The 22228-nt window shown below is 35.9% G+C and overlaps 1 protein-coding gene across 1 annotated transcript in view; it reads right to left on the minus strand.

Annotated features, from left to right (window-relative positions):
* Positions 1-1152: 1152 nt before the first annotated feature.
* Positions 1153-22228, minus strand: part of LOC142354676 (mitochondrial import receptor subunit TOM70-like) — a 39717-nt gene continuing 18641 nt past the window's right edge. The window contains exons 2-8 of the mRNA XM_075407031.1: positions 17990-18265; positions 17146-17659; positions 15289-15491; positions 8675-8848; positions 5251-5399; positions 4420-4603; positions 1153-2095 (exon numbers count right to left, since the gene is read on the minus strand). Of these exons, the coding sequence (XP_075263146.1) occupies positions 1982-2095; positions 4420-4603; positions 5251-5399; positions 8675-8848; positions 15289-15491; positions 17146-17659; positions 17990-18265 (1614 nt within the window). The 3' untranslated portion in view covers positions 1153-1981. The remainder of the gene's footprint in view (positions 2096-4419; positions 4604-5250; positions 5400-8674; positions 8849-15288; positions 15492-17145; positions 17660-17989; positions 18266-22228) is intronic.

Below are 22228 nucleotides of genomic sequence, written 5' to 3' on the forward strand. Positions count from 1 at the left end.
GAGTATTTAGTAGAAATCTGCAAAGCAGGTTCCCTGATATAACTGATCGGTGTAACCGCTTCGCGGATAAAACAATTAATCCTAGTTGGCAAAGTCCTAGAGCTGTAAGTCCTTTAGTTATTAACCAAACAGAAGAAAGTTGTTCATGTAAATACTATAATTTTGTATCATTTCTTATTAATAATGGAATAAATATAGAAAAAATAAAAGAAAATATAAATTTATTGAAAAGTATAGATAATTTGAAATAAAAAGTATAAAATAAAAAAATCTCAAAAAAGAGGGATTCACTCTTTAAGAGCGAAAAAGAGCGATCTTTTGTACTCCGAATAAGAGTGAATCACTCCTAAAGGGTGAAATATAAATTTTGCTTTGATTTTTTTGTTTTATTTTTGATTTTAATTTTTATCAAATTTAGAGCTAATATATAGTAGTGGATAAAACAAGGCTTCCAGAAATCAGTAAAATTTGGCCAGATTCGACATGCGTGATTAGCGCTTGGAGAAAGGGTCAAATTTTTGCTGGTGGCTGGAAGCCTTGTTTTATCCACTACTTTTGGCTGCTGATTAACCTAAAAAGATACGCCATTTTTTGCAGTTGGAATCCCTATGTCTCCTTTCACCTTCGGTCCGATGTTACCAAACTTGCTGATCGAATTCTTGTGGGTTGAATTGGTATGTCATTGTGATGGACATGTCCCAGTAGTCGAAGATACAAGTTTCTGCGTCCTGCACAGGTGCCTGCACGAATTTAAGCTTCTGTTTGTTCGTAACTGTGATTTATGCTAAGGACCGAGAGATAACTGTTATAATGAGTTAAAAGATCACCCAAATTCCATAGCTGCACACAGCTGAAATGTCAACCCATTGTATGCGTTGACACGGCTTGATTGTTCTTTAGGCTTCAGACACGGCTTGATGCGGGGGGGGGGGGGGGGTCTAAAAATCCAATAATTGTCATTCATACTATTAATTTACGTCTCCGGAGCAATTAAGCTGCATCGCATACTAAGACTATTAAGCCTCCTGGAGTGCTCACGTAGTACAAAAAATCGCATTAAAAATACAATCAGGGCTATTATAATAGCCACGAACTCCGTTTGAGAGCAATTGATAATAAAGGTTCGCAGCATTTTGCTGTAGTTAATAAGAATGGAATTAAAATATTTGAAATTAAAGAAATGATTATGAGTATCAGTGATTCATTAAAATCTCTTGCAGATAACAATGAGTTTCATTTCATTACAACTGAATACAACAACTGTTACAAACATCACATCAAAACAACATCGCATACTTCAGATAACTTTCATTTTGCCATATTTTACACTTTCTGAGATCTCACATCACTCTAGTCGGAAACTGACAAGGTTAGGAATATTTCATTTGGTTATGTAGAAATGGAACTCTTTTCTTTTCCAAGTGGACATTTTTCAATTTCATAAGCATGTTTTTATATCATACACAAAAATTTTTTGAAAAGATAATGTTCGCATAACCTAATTTAAGGTCGACCATTCATTTAGTGGCGCCACTAAGGGGACACACATTTTAAAAAATGCGGATGGAAATAATCTAAATCCACCAAACCCGCCCAAAAAGCACCTCAAAATATTTTTTTTGCCAACATAGAAGAAAGTGATCCCACTCTTTCGCTATTAAACCATCAGAAAATGCGATCGAAGTTTATTCTGCCCGACGTTTTAGCAATATTAACCACGAGGACTTGTTTTACAGGTAACTCATTCTAGATATTCAATCCTATATCAAAAAGTTATTAATGAAAATTTTCGATAATTTTTCTGATTTTTAGAGGAAAGGAAAGAGAAGTTTGTTCGGAAGCACCGCCTTTAATTGTTGATGATATTTCTGGGTGAAACTGACTTTATTCACTCAAAAGATTCAAAATGCCGTAATTTACACAAGCTGATCTGTTCAAGTTTATTAGTTTTTTAACATTTCATGAGTTGGTTGAGTTGAAGTTACATGGCCATGTTTTTGGCAAGAATTGCTGACACGTCAATACCATAGTCTTCTTTCACTTTCTTCCATGACAAGGCTGACAGATACATGAAGAAGAGTCTGGCCATCTCAACCTAAAGACATCAATCCAATAAAAATCAATAGGGAAACAGCCGGCAGATTACCGAAAAACATCCCCCGCTGACGCGCTTGTTGCACATCGGGATGCACAACAGAAAAAGAAAAAAGCTCAATTAACCGAATTTTTTCTATTTTTTTCCGTGTCAAAAAGTGTTCTAATTTCGCGTGAAATTTCAATTGGATTCTAAAACTATACTTAATTCATCTTCTAAACTGAAAGCTAATAAGCTTAATACCAATGTCAGCTAGCAAACACTCTGTTGAACTTTGATAACCTAATTCTCAATGACTTACTGAGCGGGCTTTATCGGTTTATCACGTCTCTTTTGATTCTGCTCCTTTGACTTTGACCGTATTCACTATATTGCGTATTTCAATGCATGAAAGAATTTCAAATTCATTCAATTGAAACAATATTCTTGAAGAAAATCGCAAAAATTGTCAAGCCAAAATTTTGAAGAAAAATGATACACCAGATTACAATACCTGCTTCAAACTGCGTTTCAGAGCAAAGAACCCAAAAATTTTCCGCAGGTGAAAATTATCGCTTGTTAAAACAACAAATTGACGAAAAAATATATCAAAATTGCATTTGCAAAATATATGCCTTAAGAAATCTTTTGAGAGTATAATTATTTAAAGCTCAAACAAAGAGCCCCTTGGGCCTTAAACGGAATCTAAGAAAATGTTTTGAAAATGCCGCACAACAAAGCAATCCACCCGATCAGCGAAAACGTTTTGTGTGTGTGTGTGTGTGTGTGTTTGGAGCCCTTCATTGATCGGGGGAAGATTCCCAGTACATCGCAGATAGGAAAGAATTGTTTGAAGTATTGAGATGTCTTGATCTGGGCCGAATGTCGCTCTTCGTTCAATGCCCCACGACTATATGCTGGAATGAATTGTTGTCTTCATTTTCTCCAGAGTTGCAGTTTGGGCACGTTGCTGGTTCATTCGTAGTGTATCTATGTTTGACTCTGAGCTGTGACAGAGTCCTGTCTTCTAGGCAGTTTCTGGTGCTTGAGAGGGGGAGCGGTTTCCCACCTATGATTCGTCGGTGTAGCGAATCTTCGGGTAGGTCTCGCATGTACTGAACTATTCGCCTGTCCTCTTTTTGCATTTTTATTGCTTCTTGGATTGTCATCGGTTCTGGGGCGCTTTCGAGTCCTTTGGAGGCCACCGTCCTCCAGTCCTGCCGGTATCCCGAAGTTCCTCTTGACTTCAGACCAGGTCGTGCTCGTGGTTTTGTCAGGTAGTTCAGGTGGTTGCCTTCTGGAAATCTTTTGTATCTGTCGAGAATAACTGCAGCCTTGTCTTCAATTTCGAGTTTGCGTCTGTCGATGCCTGCTTCCATCACTTTCGCTGCAGACGGCGTTCCACGAGGGGTTCCGGTGATGGTGCGGCTCGCCGCATTGTTTGCAATTTCCAGTTTCTTTAAGTTACTGTCGGCTAAGAAGGGTCCCTAAACTTCTGCTGCGTACATTCCACAGGCTTGGCGTATGCTTTGTACGTTCTTCTCAAATCAGCTGTCTTCAAACCCTAGTTCTTGCCCGACGCACCTATGATTGCTTATTTTCTGTCAGAATAATGCGTGGACAAAACCCACTGTCTCATATACTCAATTTGCGCGCGTCATCGTCGATTTTTAAATTCTGTTTCACTGACACTTTACCGCGCGGTGTTGAGTTTTAAATTCACGCGCATCAACTTTTAAATTCCGTTTCACTGACACTGCCAATTTAAAAAGAGCCGACTTCGGTAAAAAAAAAACAATCTAGCCATTGGAATAACTGTTAAATCCTTAAAAAACTCAACAAAAATCAATTTCAGCAATAACCAAAATAGCCAAAAAATAATTTAAACAAAATGACTTTATATTAAAATCCTCTATTGATATAATATAAGTTAGTTATAAAATAAAATTTTTCACACAAAATTTGGCAAGATTTAAAAGACTGAAAAATTTCCCTTACCATGAACAAAATGAGAAAAATAGTGCAAATTGACAAAAATAACTATTTCCTCAAATTTTGTCACATTTGTTGGTAACTAAAAATGTCTACAAGCAAAAAATCTATTTCATGTTCCGAAAAAAAATGGGCGAACGAAATTGATTAAGAAAGAAACCCATTACACCCATTCATTACTCCACTTCAATTCGCAGAAAGCAATTTGAAGGTATATATGGGTTCCGGGTTGAAAACAGTTGTTTATTTGAAGTGAATCTCGAAGCAGAAATGCAGGTTTTTTATCATACAATCTTACTTACACAATGTTTGAATATAATTACAAATAGAAAATGGGGAGTTATCATTTTTACCTCAAATCTTGCAGACTCGATGGCCTTCTCCATGGCAGCCACAGCTGCTGTGTAGTCTCCTCTCTTGATCTCAATGGTTCCCAGCATCTCGTAAGAAAAGTCATTCCTAGGCTCTTTCTCCAGGGACTGGTTGATGAGGTCTATGGCCGCATTGTAGTCTCCCCTCAATTGCAGAAGAAGCATCCTAAAGCAAATATTGTACTTGGAAAAGATTGAGAAGGACACATGGAAAACTTCAGATCTTGGCTAACTAATTGATGCGTAAATTACACCTAGTATTCCCAAAATGAAGCTAATAAGACATTCCAAATTTTAGTTCACAGCATATAAACAGCATTACATTACATGAAATTATGCGCAACATCAAAGTGCTTAAGCACAGATGGCATAATGAAATAACTACGCAATCTGCATGTTTCATGCAGGCAAGCGCATTACTGCAAAATGATAGCTCGCATGTTTCCAAAACATCACTGATATTTTAAAAAGTAAAATTTGCATTTGATGGCATTTTACGTTCACAGCTGATACTTTAGTTTAGCGAATTTATTCATCAAAATTATTTCCACTTACTGTCTTAAAACACCCGTCTATAGAGTGTAATATTATTTTTTCGGTGACTAGTTCCTCTATCTAATTTCAACTAAGTTATGTGGTCTAGTATTTGAGACTTCATTCATTATCTAAGCTATCAGGGCTCAATCAAACAAAATTTACAAAAAATTTACAAAAACTTTTTAAAGATAAGGGTGATGGCAATTCCATTGGGAAAAATTGACTTCGGTATGTTCAAAAACAAGACTCCTTAAAGCACATACGATCTCAACTTACGCTTTGTGGACATAGTTGGCTGCATTTGATGGACAGAGAGATATTGCCTTGTCAAACATGTCCAGTGCCTCTGTCGGCTGTCCTGCGTCTGCTAATGCTTGCGCATACATCGCATACCCGTCTGATGATCTCGGGAACCGCTTCAGTTTCTGAAAGAGCATTTGTGTCCTTGATGTTAGAAAGAAACCATATCAATATCAAGAGGAGCTTAAAGTAGTGATAGAAAATTTTCAACATCAAATGACACTTCAGTAGATCTCACAAACAGTAGTTACAACCAATTATTGTACTGCAGGATTTACAAGGTTTATTCTGCAGAATTCTGGGAAACTGGTGCAAACACGGTCATCTTGCAGGGTTCAAGCAGAAAAAAATTATCTATAGACCGACAAATTGGCAGAAAGAATCCCTGTAGAAAGATGACGACCTCGTAGGAATATGCATCGTCTAGTAATATTCCGCCAGATAACTGGTAGGCAACCATCCATTTCAGTTTATCACTGCCATTCCAGTGTTTAATTTTTCTAATGAAAATTGCCACTGCTACCTATTATTGACCTACAGAAACCATTAAGTTGCCACAATAACTTGTTCAGGCAAGCTTATGAAAATTGAGAACCTAAACTAAAAACTGTTCAAAACTGAAAATTACTTTGCAGGGACATTGAACAGAATCCTTGGAAATTTAATGCTTCAAAATCGTTAACAATAGACAAAATCCTGACAAAAAATTAATTTTCACAAAAAAATTACAGTGAAACAACAAAAACCTTGTCAGAGTTCATCATACGTTTGGCCATAAAAGTCGGTCGCTAAAAGCGGGAGCGAAAAAAGCAGCGGAGTAGCAATCTGGGTTCCAAAAAATATTAAGTACAAGGTAACTTAAGAAAGAATTAGAAAGCTGACCAAAAACATTTTGAACCACTAAGGTTAGAAATCAAAGAACCATTAAGAGAAATTTTTGGATGAAAAACTAGAGATCTGGCTCTCACAGGTCGCCAAATATTATACCGAAAAGACCCCTGTGATGAAGTTACCATAAATTTACAAGCACATTTTAAAAAAAGTACAGTTATTGTAAAATAATAAAAAGTGGTTCAATAGTTTTTCAATTTTATTTCCAGAAAAATGATCAATTTCCAATGCATTTATTAACGTTTTCATTGAAATTGGTCTTTCCAAAAGTTAGTATTTCTAAACAAACATTGAACAAAAGCAAGATGATATCAATTATTATTTCATGAAGCTATTGACAGTTAGAACAAAAAGCTCCGGTCCTATAATATTAATTAACAACCGTTGAAGGCCGGATAATACGCGCTAATACAATCTAAAAATCATTTTAATGAATGTATTGAAGCTAATGTTTCTCCAACTTCCTAAGCATGCACATAAAAAACCAGTTCAAGCAGAACCAACATAATATAAAAATTATCGCCCGATATCTGTGAAATCAAATTTATCGAAGTTTCTGGAAGACAACGACTGAACCAGTTACCAGAGTACCTGAACAAAAAATTTTTGAAACATAGCTGGCACATTGCCAGAAAATAACCGCAATAGCTTCGTAGCTTTGCAATCTCAAAAACATAGTAAAAGAGACGGAAATTATTTTTTCATTAAATGCTGAGAATTCAACGATTCATATTTTGATTATGAATCTGTGTAGCTAACTGCTGCTTCTATTAGCTGCTCTTTAATAACCTTCAATTAGAGTGACACACACTCACCTGACCTTATCTCTTTGAATTAAATTTTTAAAAAAAGTCAATTTGAGAGTCAGGAAGTCACTTTTGAGAGTGAACAAAGTCACGTTAGACCAAAATTTTAATCACGCAAATGAACAAAAAATTCGCTCCATTAAGAGTAAAAAAAGACGTCACGCACGCAATTCAGTCGAAATAGCATGAACGAATGAGCAAAAAGCAAGATTTGAAGTGGTTGTGACGTCATATGGTCGTAACAAAAATCTTGACGACGAAATATAAAAACATAGCAGGACAAGTCCTGACGTACAATTCAAAGTATTTTCATTTACTAAACAAAAAAAAACTAGACCTAGAACGGACTATGAGTGAAAACCATTTCTAAAAAACCAGATAAAAAACAGAAGATCAATGTCAAAATGACGCTAGCGAGAACAAAAAACCACTAGCGAGAAACGTAAATTTGATTCTAAAAAAAAACTAGGCCTAGAATGAACAATGAATGGATTGGGAAAAACATTTAGAAAAAATCCTATCCAAAAAATTGAAAAGTAAAAACCAAAATGAAATTGCCGCATGTGAACAAAAAACCACTAACGAGAAAGCGAATTTTTTGTTCAAACGCCGTTTTCTTACTCTACAAAATTAGAACGAAAAAATTTCACGCCGCAAAACCACTTGTTTTTTCGCTCCATTTCCTGTTTCGACGTGACCAAAGCAACTACTCCAATTTGACATCAAAAATCATGAAAATGTGTGAACAGATCTTGAAAAAAGATGAGCGCCCCTATACAATTCGAGTTCTTTGAATTTTAAAAAAAACCAAGAGAAGGCCAATAATAGCCGCAGCTACCGCTGTGCTCTATTAAAAAAACATTTGCCTTCCACACCAATAAATCTTCCAGAGATGCTTTACTCTTTTTAACTAACAATTCTGGGCAAACTGGAGAATTACAATGAAGCAGGAGTAAAATTTACGGAATTCTCAAAAGCCTTTAAATCAGTTTCAGAAAAAAACTCAACTTTTTGTCGAATGTTCCTGATCTTAAATCTTTCCTCAGTAAATGAACTCAATGCGGCAAACTTATTTTCAGAAAACCTCATTATTAACCACGGTGTTCCCCAAGGTACTGTTGTTGGACCTCTAACATTTTTACACCTCAACGGCTTCTCCGAATCAACTGAAAGTTGTTTTACATCATTCAGTGCGCAGATTATACCTGCTTGATCTGCCAATTTGGGATAGGAGAAAACACATAAAAAAGTTGAAGAATATCGGACGAAATAGATAATAATCTGAATAACACGCAACTGACTCTAAATGCGAAAACAGTTCCTATATTTTACACAACTCATAACAGACACAATGGAGCATTTAAATCTTATTTTTATATACACGAACAGCCTACTGAATTATTTTTTAATGAAGAACAAATAACTCACGATACTTGGTCACTTGATAATTTTGAACATGTAAGTATAACTTAACGGTGCTGCTCTTTGATTTACATGTTTCTATAAAAAAAAAACAATGTATTTTACAGAGGCATTCTGCATTTTATTTTATTTTTGGCTGTTGTGTTAAAATTGTCTCAATTGAGAACGACAAAGCTCATTTGAATTGTTATGCCAGTCAAAACAAATTTTTTCTCAGTCTAATGATTCTTTTCGATAAATTCAACATTTTGGGAAGCGACATCAATGATAATAGAACTTACCATTTTGAATTCGTCCAGTCTCTCCCTGGCTCCCTCGATGTCTCTGTTGTTGGATGCTATCTTGTAGTTGGCATAACACAACTGTATCACAGGCTGTTCGAATGAAGGCGCTAGCTTGATACACTTGTTGAACTCTTCCACACATCTGTCTATGTCCTCTATCAGCAGGAACAGCTAAAAAATTAATACATTAAACATTTCTTGTGCAATGTTTCGATGTGAATAAACTGATGCCCATTTTTGGTCCAATATATTTTTCAAACAATAGACTAACATCGGGCGAATTGCTCTCAAACAACCGGCGAACGGTTGGTTGGCTTCGTCAGTAGCTAGCTAAAGGTTAGTGAGGCTAGCTTTAGCTTAAAAGGTTTTGAAGGGGCGTGTGGTGAGCGCAGCGGGGGATGGGGGGCTGATGGGGTGCAACGGTGGGGAGAACTTTGGCTGCACGGGGCCCTTACGGCCTAAAAGATGCGCCGAGGTGTGGATTGGGGGATTAAAGTGAGAGGGGCTGTGTTTGTGTGTGTGTGTGTGGGGGGGGGGGGGGAGGGGGGAGGGGAGGGGGTGCGTCAACCTCTAAGAAGCGGCCTTCACACCATAAGTATGTCTCCCCAACAGTTTCTGTGAATCGCAGACTAATGAGCTGAAAGGCTCTAAGAGAACATAATGCTCTCTGGTCTCTACCTGTTTATCCCTGTTTTTGAGGACGAAAAGTCAAATGGGTCAGACGAAAAATCGGTCAAGCAAAAATCGCATAAAAAGACCAATAGGACTAAAATAATTGCTACAAAATTTGAGAGCAATTAAAAATGGCGGAATAGTTATGCTAGACTGCCTTTTTTCCTCTAGACCAAATCGGTAAATTTCATACGCATCCTAGATAAAAAATTGGTACCATATAAAAGCTCTTTAAACGCAGACTTCAAGGACCTAACTTTCGATTATTTTTAAAGCAAATAAAACTTTTCAAATTACCGAAAATTTTCTAAATGATACCGATGATACTGCTTGGTGGCATGTTAATAACTATATTGCTTTAACAATTTTCCTCTTTAAGATGTTTCTCTGAATATGTTTCACACTTTTCATACTAGGCAAAAAAGTATTTATTGGAGTAGTAATTATAGAAATTATATGACCTCATAATTTAAAAAAAAATTGTATATTGTTTTTTTTTCAAAATTTGGCTGTTTACATTTTATTCAGTAAAAATAAAAGTCCCCAATAAAAGATTTTTTTGTTAAAAAATTGAAGAGAATTTGATCGGTTAAAAAACAATTTCGGCACAAAATCTGCAGACTTTGTTTCATTTCTAAGTTATTTTTCGGGTTATTGCTTTTCATTAATAGAAATTTATCCTCTATTTTTGTTGCTGTGAGATCAACTTTCTCAATAAGAATAATCAAAGCAGAAGAAGGTTAGTTTTGCTAAAAGAAAGAACAGATGCCTATTTGTATTCGTTGTGCTGAAAATAAGTATTGTCCGTCTTTGTCAAAGTATGTATTCCAAATTTATTTTTTCTGTTAATTTGACACTAATTTGATGTTTCTGTTGGCATCCGGCAAAATACAGTAGCTGAGAAAAAATTTTAATCAACTACTGATGATTTGTCAAAGAGTGAAATTAACAGCAGAGCAAACTATTGCCTTTATTAAAAAATCTGTTTTTGATTTTATTAGACAGCGTTGCGTTTGGCAGTAAAATAAAATGCAGGAAAACTGAAAAATTTGTGTTTGAATCAATTCTCCCTTCTGTGAAGGCTTTTTCGTAAACGCGAAATTGCAAGCTCCCAGTTCTCATCTTTTGCTGTTAATGCCTATGAAACAGTTCTTCATTTGGCCATATCTACTTTTGTAGACAGGCCATTTTCGTGTTCAATTTGTTTTTTTTTGTAGAAAAAGACATGCAATTTTAGCAATGCATATAACTTTTACATTGTGTTTAAATATTTTTGAACCAGAATGCCGACGTTTGTCAAGGAGCGCTTGAAAAAAAGATTTCCAGGGGACTTCCAGGAAAATACTGAAGTATGAAAACATAACGGACTAACGTCGGAAGAATTTCTCTCGAACGACTAGTGGGAGCTCTAAACAATTGCAACCTGCTTGTCGGAAGGGGGTAGCCTAAATGTGACTAAGAAATTCACTAGGCGGCTTCAAATAACCTCATTAGAGGTTAATATATACCACTATTAAGACTTAAAGTGGAAAAATGACCATTTCGTCGCATTTATCAGATAAATTTTAGTATTAAATTGCCGCCAATTGAGTTCAGCTCCTTGAAATTGCGATTGAGAGAGTTTTAGATCACGCAAAACGCAAAAAGTCAAGGGCGTGCGTAAAGTCACTCGAAATCTAAAAAAAATGGACAGCCGAAAATTTTGCATCAAGACAGCTCTTTCTCAAAATTTTGAGATAAAGCTTAGATTTGATACAGGTCGATAATTCGCTGAGTTTTGACAAACGAGATTAAAATGTTTTATGTAAGATTTTACAAAAGCTGTTTTAGGGCCTGTGGAAATCCATGCTCTAAAGGGAATTTATAAGGTTGAAAAGCACGGATAGATAAAAATCAGGAAACAATTTTACAAAACCCGTCGGGATTCAGTCGAGCGGAGACGTACTGCTAGAGGACTCCGAAATGAAATTTTCTCACGTCATTCATAGATAATTGCCCAAAAAGACTCATCCTATTCCGTCTTATGCATTGGTTTTCCTGAGACGTGATTGAATGCTATGAAGAACTTGTTGAATTCGGAGGCTAGAGCTTGTTTGCTTTCATATCCTGCCAATTGACGTCCTTCCTTGCCTAAAAGAGATTTCAATAAAGGAAACTTCTGACGGGCAGACTCATTCTTCAGTGATTTTTTGATTTAAGTAGCAGGCTTTTGAAGAAACTTCTGAAAATAAGTTTTCGTGTTTATTTCAAGGACGGATTTTAAGTCAATGTTCTTTGTCTTTCGAAAAGCACACTCTGATTTTCTTTTCTTCCTCTTCAGATTCATCCATTCGTCGTCAAAGAACAGACATCTGTGAGTTGTTAGGGTCTTTGTTTTACGCGAGATAACAGTCTCTAAGATTTTTTCTTCAGCTGCAAGATAATTGTTCCAAGCACTGTCAACATCTGCCGGATGATTTTCCTTCAAAAAAAATTAGAAGATCTTCTACATAAATGTCAGAGTTGAACTTTTTCCAATTTCTGTAAACAGTTTGTTGCGTTGGCTTAGTTACAATTAAATTGTTCAACGAGAAGCAAATTACTGAATGATCTGACGTTGTAAGGAATGAATTTGTAGTAACCTCAATGCAAATATTTTCGGAGGACATGACATGATCAAGAAGACCTCCTTTTTTATGAGTTTCTCATTCTACGTGCTGAACTGAGCTGAAGTCTTCCATAAATAAATTCCATAGAGTTCAGGCATCATTGGTTGTCAAAGAGATTCAGATCACCTAGCAGAATTCTGTCTTAAAGCAACCTTTTCTACTGAAAGTAATGGGTGAAGTTATTCGTTCAGCTTTAAGTATCATGAAAAACCACTAAAAAAATTCAGACAAAACGACTTCAAAAATTTTCGAATACAAGGTCAGATCTATAAATGCAGATTACTACACCTCTTTTATTGAGTCTTGGAGCACTTCAAAACTTAAATCAGCGTAGACAACATTGGAGTAAAAAGTTGTCATCAGATTCAGTACTATTTCAAGAATCCACATATACTCTGAATTTCGTTTAATTCTAGAATGGCACTTAATTCGCTTGTCATTCTGAACAGAACGCGCATTATGTAAGCAACAATTGTGCTGAGTTTTTTTTCTAAAATGAGTTTCTTATTTTTATTCATTTTTGATCAAGACGAGATATCCATTAACAAGAAGTATTGACTAGAAAAAATCTAAAAACCATTATTTTCGGGCCAGAAATCAGGTGATTAAACTTTTTCAACATCAAACTTAGTGACAGTGGAAAGATTTAAGCAGTTACTCTGGTTTAGAAATCTGATGGATGTAGATAAGATCAACATCGTTTATAGCACAGTACTGTTGCATCTCTGCTGTAGTTATTTGCTGACTTAGTCTTCCCACATAGATATGCCGTCGCTTAGGAGGTTTTTTGACAACTCATATCGAGGAACTCGTTTTTGTTCCCGTCTTCCTAAGAAGACCTTATTTTTCTTTGGGTAGGTTCAAAAAATTCTTCAGCTTTTCTTTTTGCTGCCCGAAATGCTTTGAGAGCTTGAAGAGCTGTCAATTCTACTCCTGTGAAATCCAGTTTTAGCCGCATTCAGGAATGGAAAGTTTGGTTTTCTAAGCAACGCCACTTCATTTCGAAGCACAGCAACATCGCGGATTAGTGTATCGATGCATTCTATTTTCTACATAGCTGATATTCTGTCAAGGTCTGACATCTAAGCAGCAAAAGTTGGCGAGCATGTTTTACACGACCAGAAAATCATTCCTTGTAAATTTGAACAGCTCGTGATTCCTAAGCAATCATGAACGTATACATTCTTGCATTTAACACACTTCGCAGTTGTTAATGGATTACATTGCTTCATACAAATATCGCATTGTGGCTCAGGGAGCGGCGGCGGTGGTGTTGCCACTTTCACTTTGGGTTCAATTGGGGAATCAGTGGGACGAAGGGAAAAGCCCGCTAAGGGGCCGGGAAATTATTCAGTCAAACAGATGCTGAGAACTCTCACGCTAAATGTTCAACTGTAATGAGAAAAAGGTAGCTAATTGAACTGGAAGGAAAATGCTAAAATTGTATCACGCAGATCAAGCAGATGTGGAGAAATCTTACACCAAATGCTTCCACGTAGTAAACAAAAAAATAATTCTCGAAGATTTCGTTCTTCCGCCGGAATCTAAAATCCAATGTAATTGGGGCTACCCAAAAACAATGTCCGGCCTCTGAATAATCAATAAATAACAACACACAAGCTGAAACGAAATTAAATAGCTTCCCACGTGCAAGCGGAGACTATTTACCACCATTTATCACAACAATTAGGCTTAAGAATTAGGCTTATATTTTGAATAAGAATCTGTTGAACTTAATGCTGCTTCTATTAGCTGCCCTCAAATACCCTTCAATTAGAACGACACACATATTCACTTGAGCATATCTCTTTGAATTCAAATAAAGAAAAGTCGTGAAGAGTGAAAAAGTCGTTTTTGAGAGTGAGGTTAGTCACGAGGGACCATAAATTTAATCACTCAAAGAAACAAAAAAAAACACTCTCCACTACAAGCGAAAAATGACGTCAAGCACGCAACTCGGATGAAATTGCATGAATTTAAACACACCCTAAAATTGTTTTCTCAAAACAGTCTTATTGAATCACGTTCTTAGAGACTGAGGGGGAAAGCCTAACTTAGAGGTGACTGGGGTAGCCAAACTTTAAGATAAGGAACCGCCCTTCACATCATGGAATTGTCTCCTCAACAGTTTCAGCATCGCATACTGAAAGGAAGTAGGAAGTCCAAACCGCCGCCAGTTGGGAGAGAGTGGACTGGGAATGTGTGTGTGTGTGTGTGGCGGGGGTTGAGTGGAGATGGGGAGGGTGAGTGGGGGATGTCTGAGGGTGTCAAACTTTAAGACTAACCGCCCTTCACACCATGAAATTGTCTTCTCAAAACAGTTTTATTGAATCGCATTTTTAGTAAGGCGTAGGGCTCTAAGAGCGCTTCTCAGCCACTTAATGCCTTCCGGGATTTCCGGGATTTATTGTGGTTTTGAGGACGAAAAGTTGAACGATTAACCATTCTTCTTATATTTAGCTTCAATATTTTCACGTTTTGTAACGCCACGTTGAAGCACTGTCATACCTAGGAACTTCTTCTTACTGAAAAGTGACAGCTTAAATGCCAAATATTCAAATTGTTTGAAAACTGATTAAGAGTCCTCCGGGCCTATTTTACATTTTCATTACAGCTTCGAATACCATAAAAAGTTTATTAAGTTTTGTTGAATGACTATTTATGTATTTCCATTATTTCTCCATAGATCAACGGGAAAACAAGCCATTTAAAAAAAAATCCTTTTCACGATTTCGAAATCCAGTCGAAATTGGCGTTATTTTCGAAAACCGGCCTTCTACATGTTCATTAAAGCTTCTCTGAGGATAGTGATTATGTCCTACAACGTTAATAATGGAAAATTTCTGTACAACGCACAGTATTAGGCAAGATTGCTCTTTTTAAGCAAAAATGGAACAAGTCATTTCCAGGACTAATTTAACTTTTAAAGAGCTTGCTGTTGAGTAGATTCACTCTTTGCAACTCTCTATCAACAAAAATTGACTTCACAAATAAATGCGGGGATAAAACAAATTTCCTAAGCCCAAATTAAACTTGCAGGCTTCGAACAATTACCTGCCTAAAGAAAATTGATACAAATTAAGGTTACTCAAAATCAGCATCTAACAAACGTTCAATCTGATTTGTATAAATTTAATGGTACCACATTTATCTCTGCACCATTGTATCAAAATCATGATGAATATTGCCATTTGATAGTTGATGGTCATAATCAACAACAATCACGACAGACAAGGTGGCACTAAAGTCATGAATGAATATTCGCATATGTTATGATCATTAGTCGCCAACCTGCCCCCTATGGTGATGAGCGTCTACACTATCTTTCGCGACATTCACACTCTCCTCGAAGTCAGCCATAGCCGCAAAGTTCTGCTGGTTCTGCATGTGGAGAGAGCCCCGCTTGATGAGAGCGTTGGACTTCTGGAGAGGGGTCGCAGAGGGACAGTGTTGAACAACTTTGTCCAAATCCTCCTGAGCCAACTTGGCAGCACCTGCAAACAGGCACGATGTGAATCGAAAAATTGTTTATTTTTGGAAAAACTTTGTCGAAGATGCATATAATCCATTATGTATTTATTTGATTATAATCATTCAATTTTAATTTCAAGGTCTGCTTGCTTTCAAAATTATCGTTGCATCATTTTTCCGCTAAAAATCTGAAATTTACGCCACGTAATTTCTCATTTCAGCATTTCGTGTGTTCTTCATTGCAAATATTAATCTTTTCACACTTACCTGAAAATAAGCTCACAAAAGTGAACAACTAAAACAGGATTGTTTGTCCCGAAGGTTGAAAATTAAATTTAAACTTTTGTAAAATTTTAAAATTTATTCCTAACCAATGTGCTGCTTTGTCGCTACTTATGAGAACTTATTATGCCCTCCGGCTAAATGGCTATAGAAAAGCAATAAAAATGGGCAAAATTCAAAACTCCACAAAAACTTCTTAAACGAAATTGTTTTAAAGTCATAAAAAGCACTGCTAGACTCCGATGGTGACTTTTTGCTCCATTTACTATTCCAGTGTGATTGAAATCACCATTTTAATTTGACTTCTCCGACTTGAAAAAGTCTGAACTGGGAATTGACTAGGAAAAGCATTTAGAAAACCGATAAATTCTCGAAAAAACAGTAAACACGGAAGTGAAATTGCCACATGTAAAAAAAAACACCTAGCGAGAAAGCTAACTTTTTTTTCAAATTCAGTTTTCTTGCTCTACTTGAAAAAAAAACAGAGAGAAAGTTGCACGCCGCATAACTACTAGCTTTTTTGCTCCACTCTCTGTTTCGGCGTGATCAAAATCATCACTCCGATTTGATTTCAAAAATCATAAAATGTGTGAACAGATCTAACGACAGGCGTGGCAATTTAATCCAGAGGGGGCTGTAGCCAAGAAAAATTGTTATGGGTAAAAAACTTGGTGTCCAAGCAGGGTTCGAACGCCCGACTTCCGGAGTAACGTATTAGGTTTTCTTACAATCGGTTTTCTTCAGGCAACAGACTTAATTTTTGAACAAAAGCAATTTATGTCCAAACGCTCTAGTAGAAAACGTTCCAGCAAAAATTTTGCATAAAAACACGCTTGCAAAATTGCCTGAAATTTCATGCGAGGGCAATAAAAAGTTGACCGCGCATCAACGCCACCCAAGATATAGCAGGACTAGTACTGACCTACAACTCAAAGAATTTTCTTTGACTAAACAAAAAACTAGACTTAGAAATGCTTTTGAAATCCAGTTGGAAAGAAAAATCCGATAAAATATGGAAACAGAAAAAAATAGTCAAATAATTGCCACATGTGAACAACAAAAAACCACTAGCGAGAAAGCGAGTGTTTGTTCAAAAACCGTTGCCTCACTCAAGTTTAAAATTAGAGTGAAAAAAAATTTATGCCACAAAACCACTCGCTTTTTCGCACTACTTCCTGTTTCGACATGACCAAAATTACCACTACAGCTCAACTTCAGCATCAAAATGTGTGAAGAGATCTTGCGACTAAATAATGAAGAGCGCCTAAAGAATAGTTCAGAGGCTAACGGTGGCTATTAAAAACGACACACACGACTACAATGATTTTCTTCGAACTGCGTTCGAGCATTAGTTAGTAGAGGGTGCATAGAAACGTTCGAAACTTTGTTGCTAACCTGATAAAAGTCGGAATGTTCCTCGGACCAACAAAGCGTGAACATAGTAGGGCGAGTCAGTTCCCACTTTATTGATCTCGTATGTACACAAATCTTCAATGTTATCGAAATCATTATCTTCGTAACTTTTCTTCGCTTTCAAGAACCCCTTCATAGACTCCTCGATGTTCGGGTTCTCTATTTCTTCTTGCAGTTCGCATTCAAAAATGTCGAATGTGAAACTAGCAAAATAATTTTTCAAGAAGAGCTTCGATGGCAAATGTCTGGTGGTTCTCGATTCAGCTAGTTGTTTTGCCTTTTTTTCAGCAAGCTCTTTGGTAATTACTTCTGATAACTGTAGATTTTCCATGTTAGTAAGATCTTCTAAAACGGAAGCCGCAGTCACGTCATATAGAGCATTTTCTAGATCGCCCTGTGCCTTGTAGCTCCTGGCTCGTTTGGAAAGGGCTTTGATATATTTGGGGTTGATTTCCAAACAATTGGAGCACTCTCTTATTACGTCATTGTGACTCTCCTGAAAGATGAAATCAATTGATTTCCAAAAAAAACAGGGTCCAAATTTGCCCAAGATCGAAAAATACTTTATCTAGATAAAATGAAGAAATGATAGGTACAAAAAATTTAAATTTCTCTCGAAGACTTCTGCTTTTAACTGACTTCTGATAAATTCTCAACAGGAGTTCATGAACTGTTTCCTGTTCTCGCGTGAAATTTCCGCCGTTTGAAAGCAGTTGCTATTGTTCTAATTGCTGACCTCAATAAATCACTATCCGATTAGAAATATCAGATTTCTCTAATCAATATAAAAATTTTCTGTTTCCAAAGATAGTTCAGAGTAACCAACCATTTTTTCGTAAGCAGCCGCTAGGTTGTGATGAAATGTTGCCCTCTCCGCTTTAGCTAGATCTTTCTCTCCACTGCTACTGCTGCCACTCTGCTGCTTCTTACTAAAATTGGGCGAATCTCCACCCGAAGGCACCGATGAAACTACAGCAGATGGAGGCAGTTCTGATGATAGCTCTAGAGCCTTGTGGTAGCATTCTATCGCCTTTTCATACTCCCTGGCCTTGAAGTATTTGTTGCCTCGCACTTTGGCTTCCACTGCTGATTCTAAGGGTGTCTAAAGCAACGTAAACAATATCATTTTTTATTCTTAGCGTATTATGCTGTTGTATTTTGTATGACTATTTCGCGGTCCTAGCTCACTGGAGCATACGAAGTCTTATTGTTCCGACCCTCTTGAGGGGGGAGGAACTATATACTCAACTGGGTTTTTTTTTTTGTTCAGTGAATTTTCGCCGCTCGATATATTCATCGTAGAGAGTTGAGACTGGTATCATTAGAAAGCTCGTCCAGCGTAGAATATGGAATTAAAAAGATTTTTTTAATTTTCGTTTTCTACAGGGAGTTATCGAGGCTTAAACTTCTGAGAAAAGAAGAGTGAATTCACGTTGTTTTTATTCACATTTTCCGGAATTTTTGCCTAAATTTTCGTCAATTTTGCTAAAATTTGTTATAATTTTTAAGAATAGTGTCGTTGATTTCATTTTTGAAGACGAACATGCATTTTTGATTGTTTTGATTTAATTTTTTGGTCAAAAAATCTGGATAAACATTTCAAAATTTAGCCTTTTTCATCAACAACAGCACGAAATAAGCTACTTTAGTCCACTTTGATTAAATTTGCCTACAGTACACCCCCAAACAACACTCATACAATCTTTGTAGACTCAGAGGGGGGCTATTTCTACTTCAGAGTCCGCAGAGAGTGCCTTGTAGTTAAAACTTTGCCGTTTTTTGCTAACTTTACTCGTTGATTATCAAAAATGCAAAATTTATTTTGAGTTTCAACTCAGAAATTATCTATATCTACAACATTGAAAAATCAATTGTTCTTAACGGACAATAAGTATTAACAGGGGTAGTTTTGGGCCATTCTTGGACTGTTACAATCCAAAAAAAATCGGGTTGTAATCAGTCGGTCTTTTTTTTTAAAAAAAAAGACTTTTTTTAATAATAAAGAACAGAACATATCAAATCAAAGCTCAGGAGTGATAGGTCCAACCAATTCGCTTGCGAAACAGCTCCAGGCTAATTCATTTAGTTTTTTAATTGAAAGTTTATGGTCGTTTTTTTTAAAAAATAATTGACTTTTCAATAAATAATGGCTTAATTAACTTTTCCTCTATTTTTTTCTTAATTTGTTCAACTTCCAGCTTAGTGTCAGCAAAAAAAGACTGCTTCTTCTTTCTACTGAGTTAACATTTATTCTCGGTTGCAGTTTTAAGCCTGAAATTATTGTTTTCTGGCTTTGATACTACAAGATTTTAGATTTTTGTTTGTTTTGATATTTGCCAGTTTTTCAAGTTTTCTAATTTTGTCACATTATCACATTATTGACAGTTCTCATGTCACCTTATTAGCATTCAAATTAAAACACAATTGAACATATTAAAATCTTGAAAGATATAAATCATCGTTTTAATGGCCTCGACGCCTCTTTCTTGAAGAAATCAATTGAATTTTTTAATTTTGTCTTAACTGTCATTTATACTTTGTCGTTTCGGTCGTATGAAATTTCCTGTTTAGTGATAGATTTCATTGGCTTTTCATGGAAGAATAGAAAAACTGATATTCTGATATTAGCAGATAGCTGATGGCTTTTATGACTTTCAAACCCATCGTTTTCCAAAATTAAAAAAATAACTTTTTTAACTTCGCAATTTTGTTCTTTTTATGTTTCTTTTTGTTACCTAATCTCGTTAGTTGATTACAGGTCAAATATGACATTATGGGTGTCAAGGGAATAAAAGGGATTAGTGTCCAAAAATCTTTTTTTAAAGATTTTGTTATGACCTTACTGGCTTCGACACCGCTTTTTCACAAAAAAAATTAAATTAATTTGATTTTTGTCATATTTGACGTTCTTTTTGTAGATGCAAGAAATATTCTGGATAATTACAGGTCTCGAGGGTTTCTTTTTCATGAAAAAACGACGATATTTAAATAGCTCTTTTTGTAATTAATGCCTTTCATGACATTGAATGTAATTTTGTTTCGAAAAAAAAATTAAAAGTATTACATACTTTAGCACTCCGCTTTTTTGTCTACTTGTTACCTAGTCTTACTAATGAATGGCCACGTACTACATTATAGCTGTTTAAAGAAGGCGCAATCAAATATATTTTGAGTGCCAAAATTTGGCTTGACGGTTTTGACAGCGTTTTCTGGCAAGTTTCAATTTAAATTTTGTTTGTTCTTTGTTGTTCTTTTTAGCCGCTCTATAAAATGAATAAGGTCAGGTCCTAATGCCCTTCTATAGAAGCAGTGGTAATCTCAAATTTGTGGTAATATTAATTTATTCCTAATGGTATTTATTACTTTGAAGTTAATTGTTTCAAAAAAATAAGTTAATTTTTTTTACTTTTCTGTTTTTGTTCTTTTTTGTATAATTGTTACCCAACCTTTCTATGGACTGGTCGCATATGTTTTCTGGTGATTTTTAAGTTATTTTTGTTTAGTTTCAGGTTTATCTGACGGTATGCTGACTTTGTTATTAAATTTAGTTTTTAAGAGGGACATAAATTTTTTGATATAATTAATGTTTGTTGTTGTTGTTGTTTGATTTTGCTGTTCGTTTTGACTCGCTTTCTTAATATTGACATATTACAGCAATCTAATGCATCAATTTTTACTCCACTGAGTTATTTGTTTTGGAGGTTATCTTATCGTTCATACAGAATTTTTTGAAAAAGACTTGGGCTTTTTGGGATTCGCAAAAAATAATTTTTGGGTTTTTCTATCTGTTCCTCATTTGGTCGCCCATCCACAAAATTGTGGATGGGCGGGGTCGGAACCTTATGTGCCATTGCACATTACCGAGCCGCCTTGTTTTCATATCATTTTATGACCAGTTGGACGCGCGGCAAGTTAGCCGAGTTTCCCGTTATGCGAATAATACGATCATCCGAATGACAAAGATTTAGCAATATTATTCTATCATAAGCTGTAAATGATAGAAACAATCATTGACCAACAGATACATAGCATTCCTTTTGAGCAATTTCGGCAATTAGTTTTGTTTGTTTAACTAAGCGTGTTTTAAACTTAAGAGAAAACATACACTATGGTACCAAAAAACTGCGTGCAACACAAATTGCGCCCTTGAAGCAATATTTTGCACACGACGTTTGATTTGAGCTAAGGCGCAAAAAAAAGTGAAAATTAGAAATTTCGTTCTCAGTTTCTCAGCGTATACAGAAAAGATGGTTAAGCTGCTTTGTATTTGGACTGTTATCCCATGCGGTTCCGATACTAAATATCCCCCATGCTGTTTCGATTCAAAATCTCAGATTTCACAAAAAACAATTCAGCTTAAAATCGAAGCAATTCAGCTTAAAATCAAGTCGAATTTTCGCAAAAAATTCGAGTATGGACAGGCAGTCACTTACGTTTTGGGTTACAGAACAATCGAATGCGCGAAAACTGTTTGGTAGATCTTCTAATAAGCTAAGGTTCCAGTTTACTTGGGAGATCTGAAAAAAATACGAAACTTCATTTTCAAGACCCAATAATTTACCGGGGAAGCTGTACAAAAAGTGGAAAACGAGTCTCAGCCAAAATTTTGGTCCTCATCAAATGCCTGAACTCTTGACTACGAAATCTTTCGTCCCTCAAAAAGTAAATTAGGTAAAATTTCGAGAACAAAAACTCAGCCCAAGCCAAAAAAGGATTCCACCACTCAACGTCCTTCGTGGCCATTAAACAATGAACTTAAAGCTAACTGTTTCAATCTTTCTGAACTCCAACTTTCAATCCACTAATTTTTTTTTAGATATTTAAATCATTGTACGCCGAAAACCGATGACAGGTGATACAAATTAACAATTCCCAAAAGATAATTGCACAGCAGAATAAATGTTTTATCGCACTTCCTTTAAAATTTTATGACTATAAATTAACATTTACAAATAAGTTCATGGACTTAGAGTTACAGAGTTACATGGAACTCGTAAAATTTCTACGACTAGAAGGCTTTGCTTTGCATTTCAAACAAACAGAATTTTGATACTTCTTTTCCTAC

This window comes from Convolutriloba macropyga, chromosome 15, assembly GCF_964194025.1.
Source record: "Convolutriloba macropyga chromosome 15, txConMacr16.3, whole genome shotgun sequence".
Lineage (NCBI taxonomy): Eukaryota > Metazoa > Xenacoelomorpha > Acoela > Convolutidae > Convolutriloba > Convolutriloba macropyga.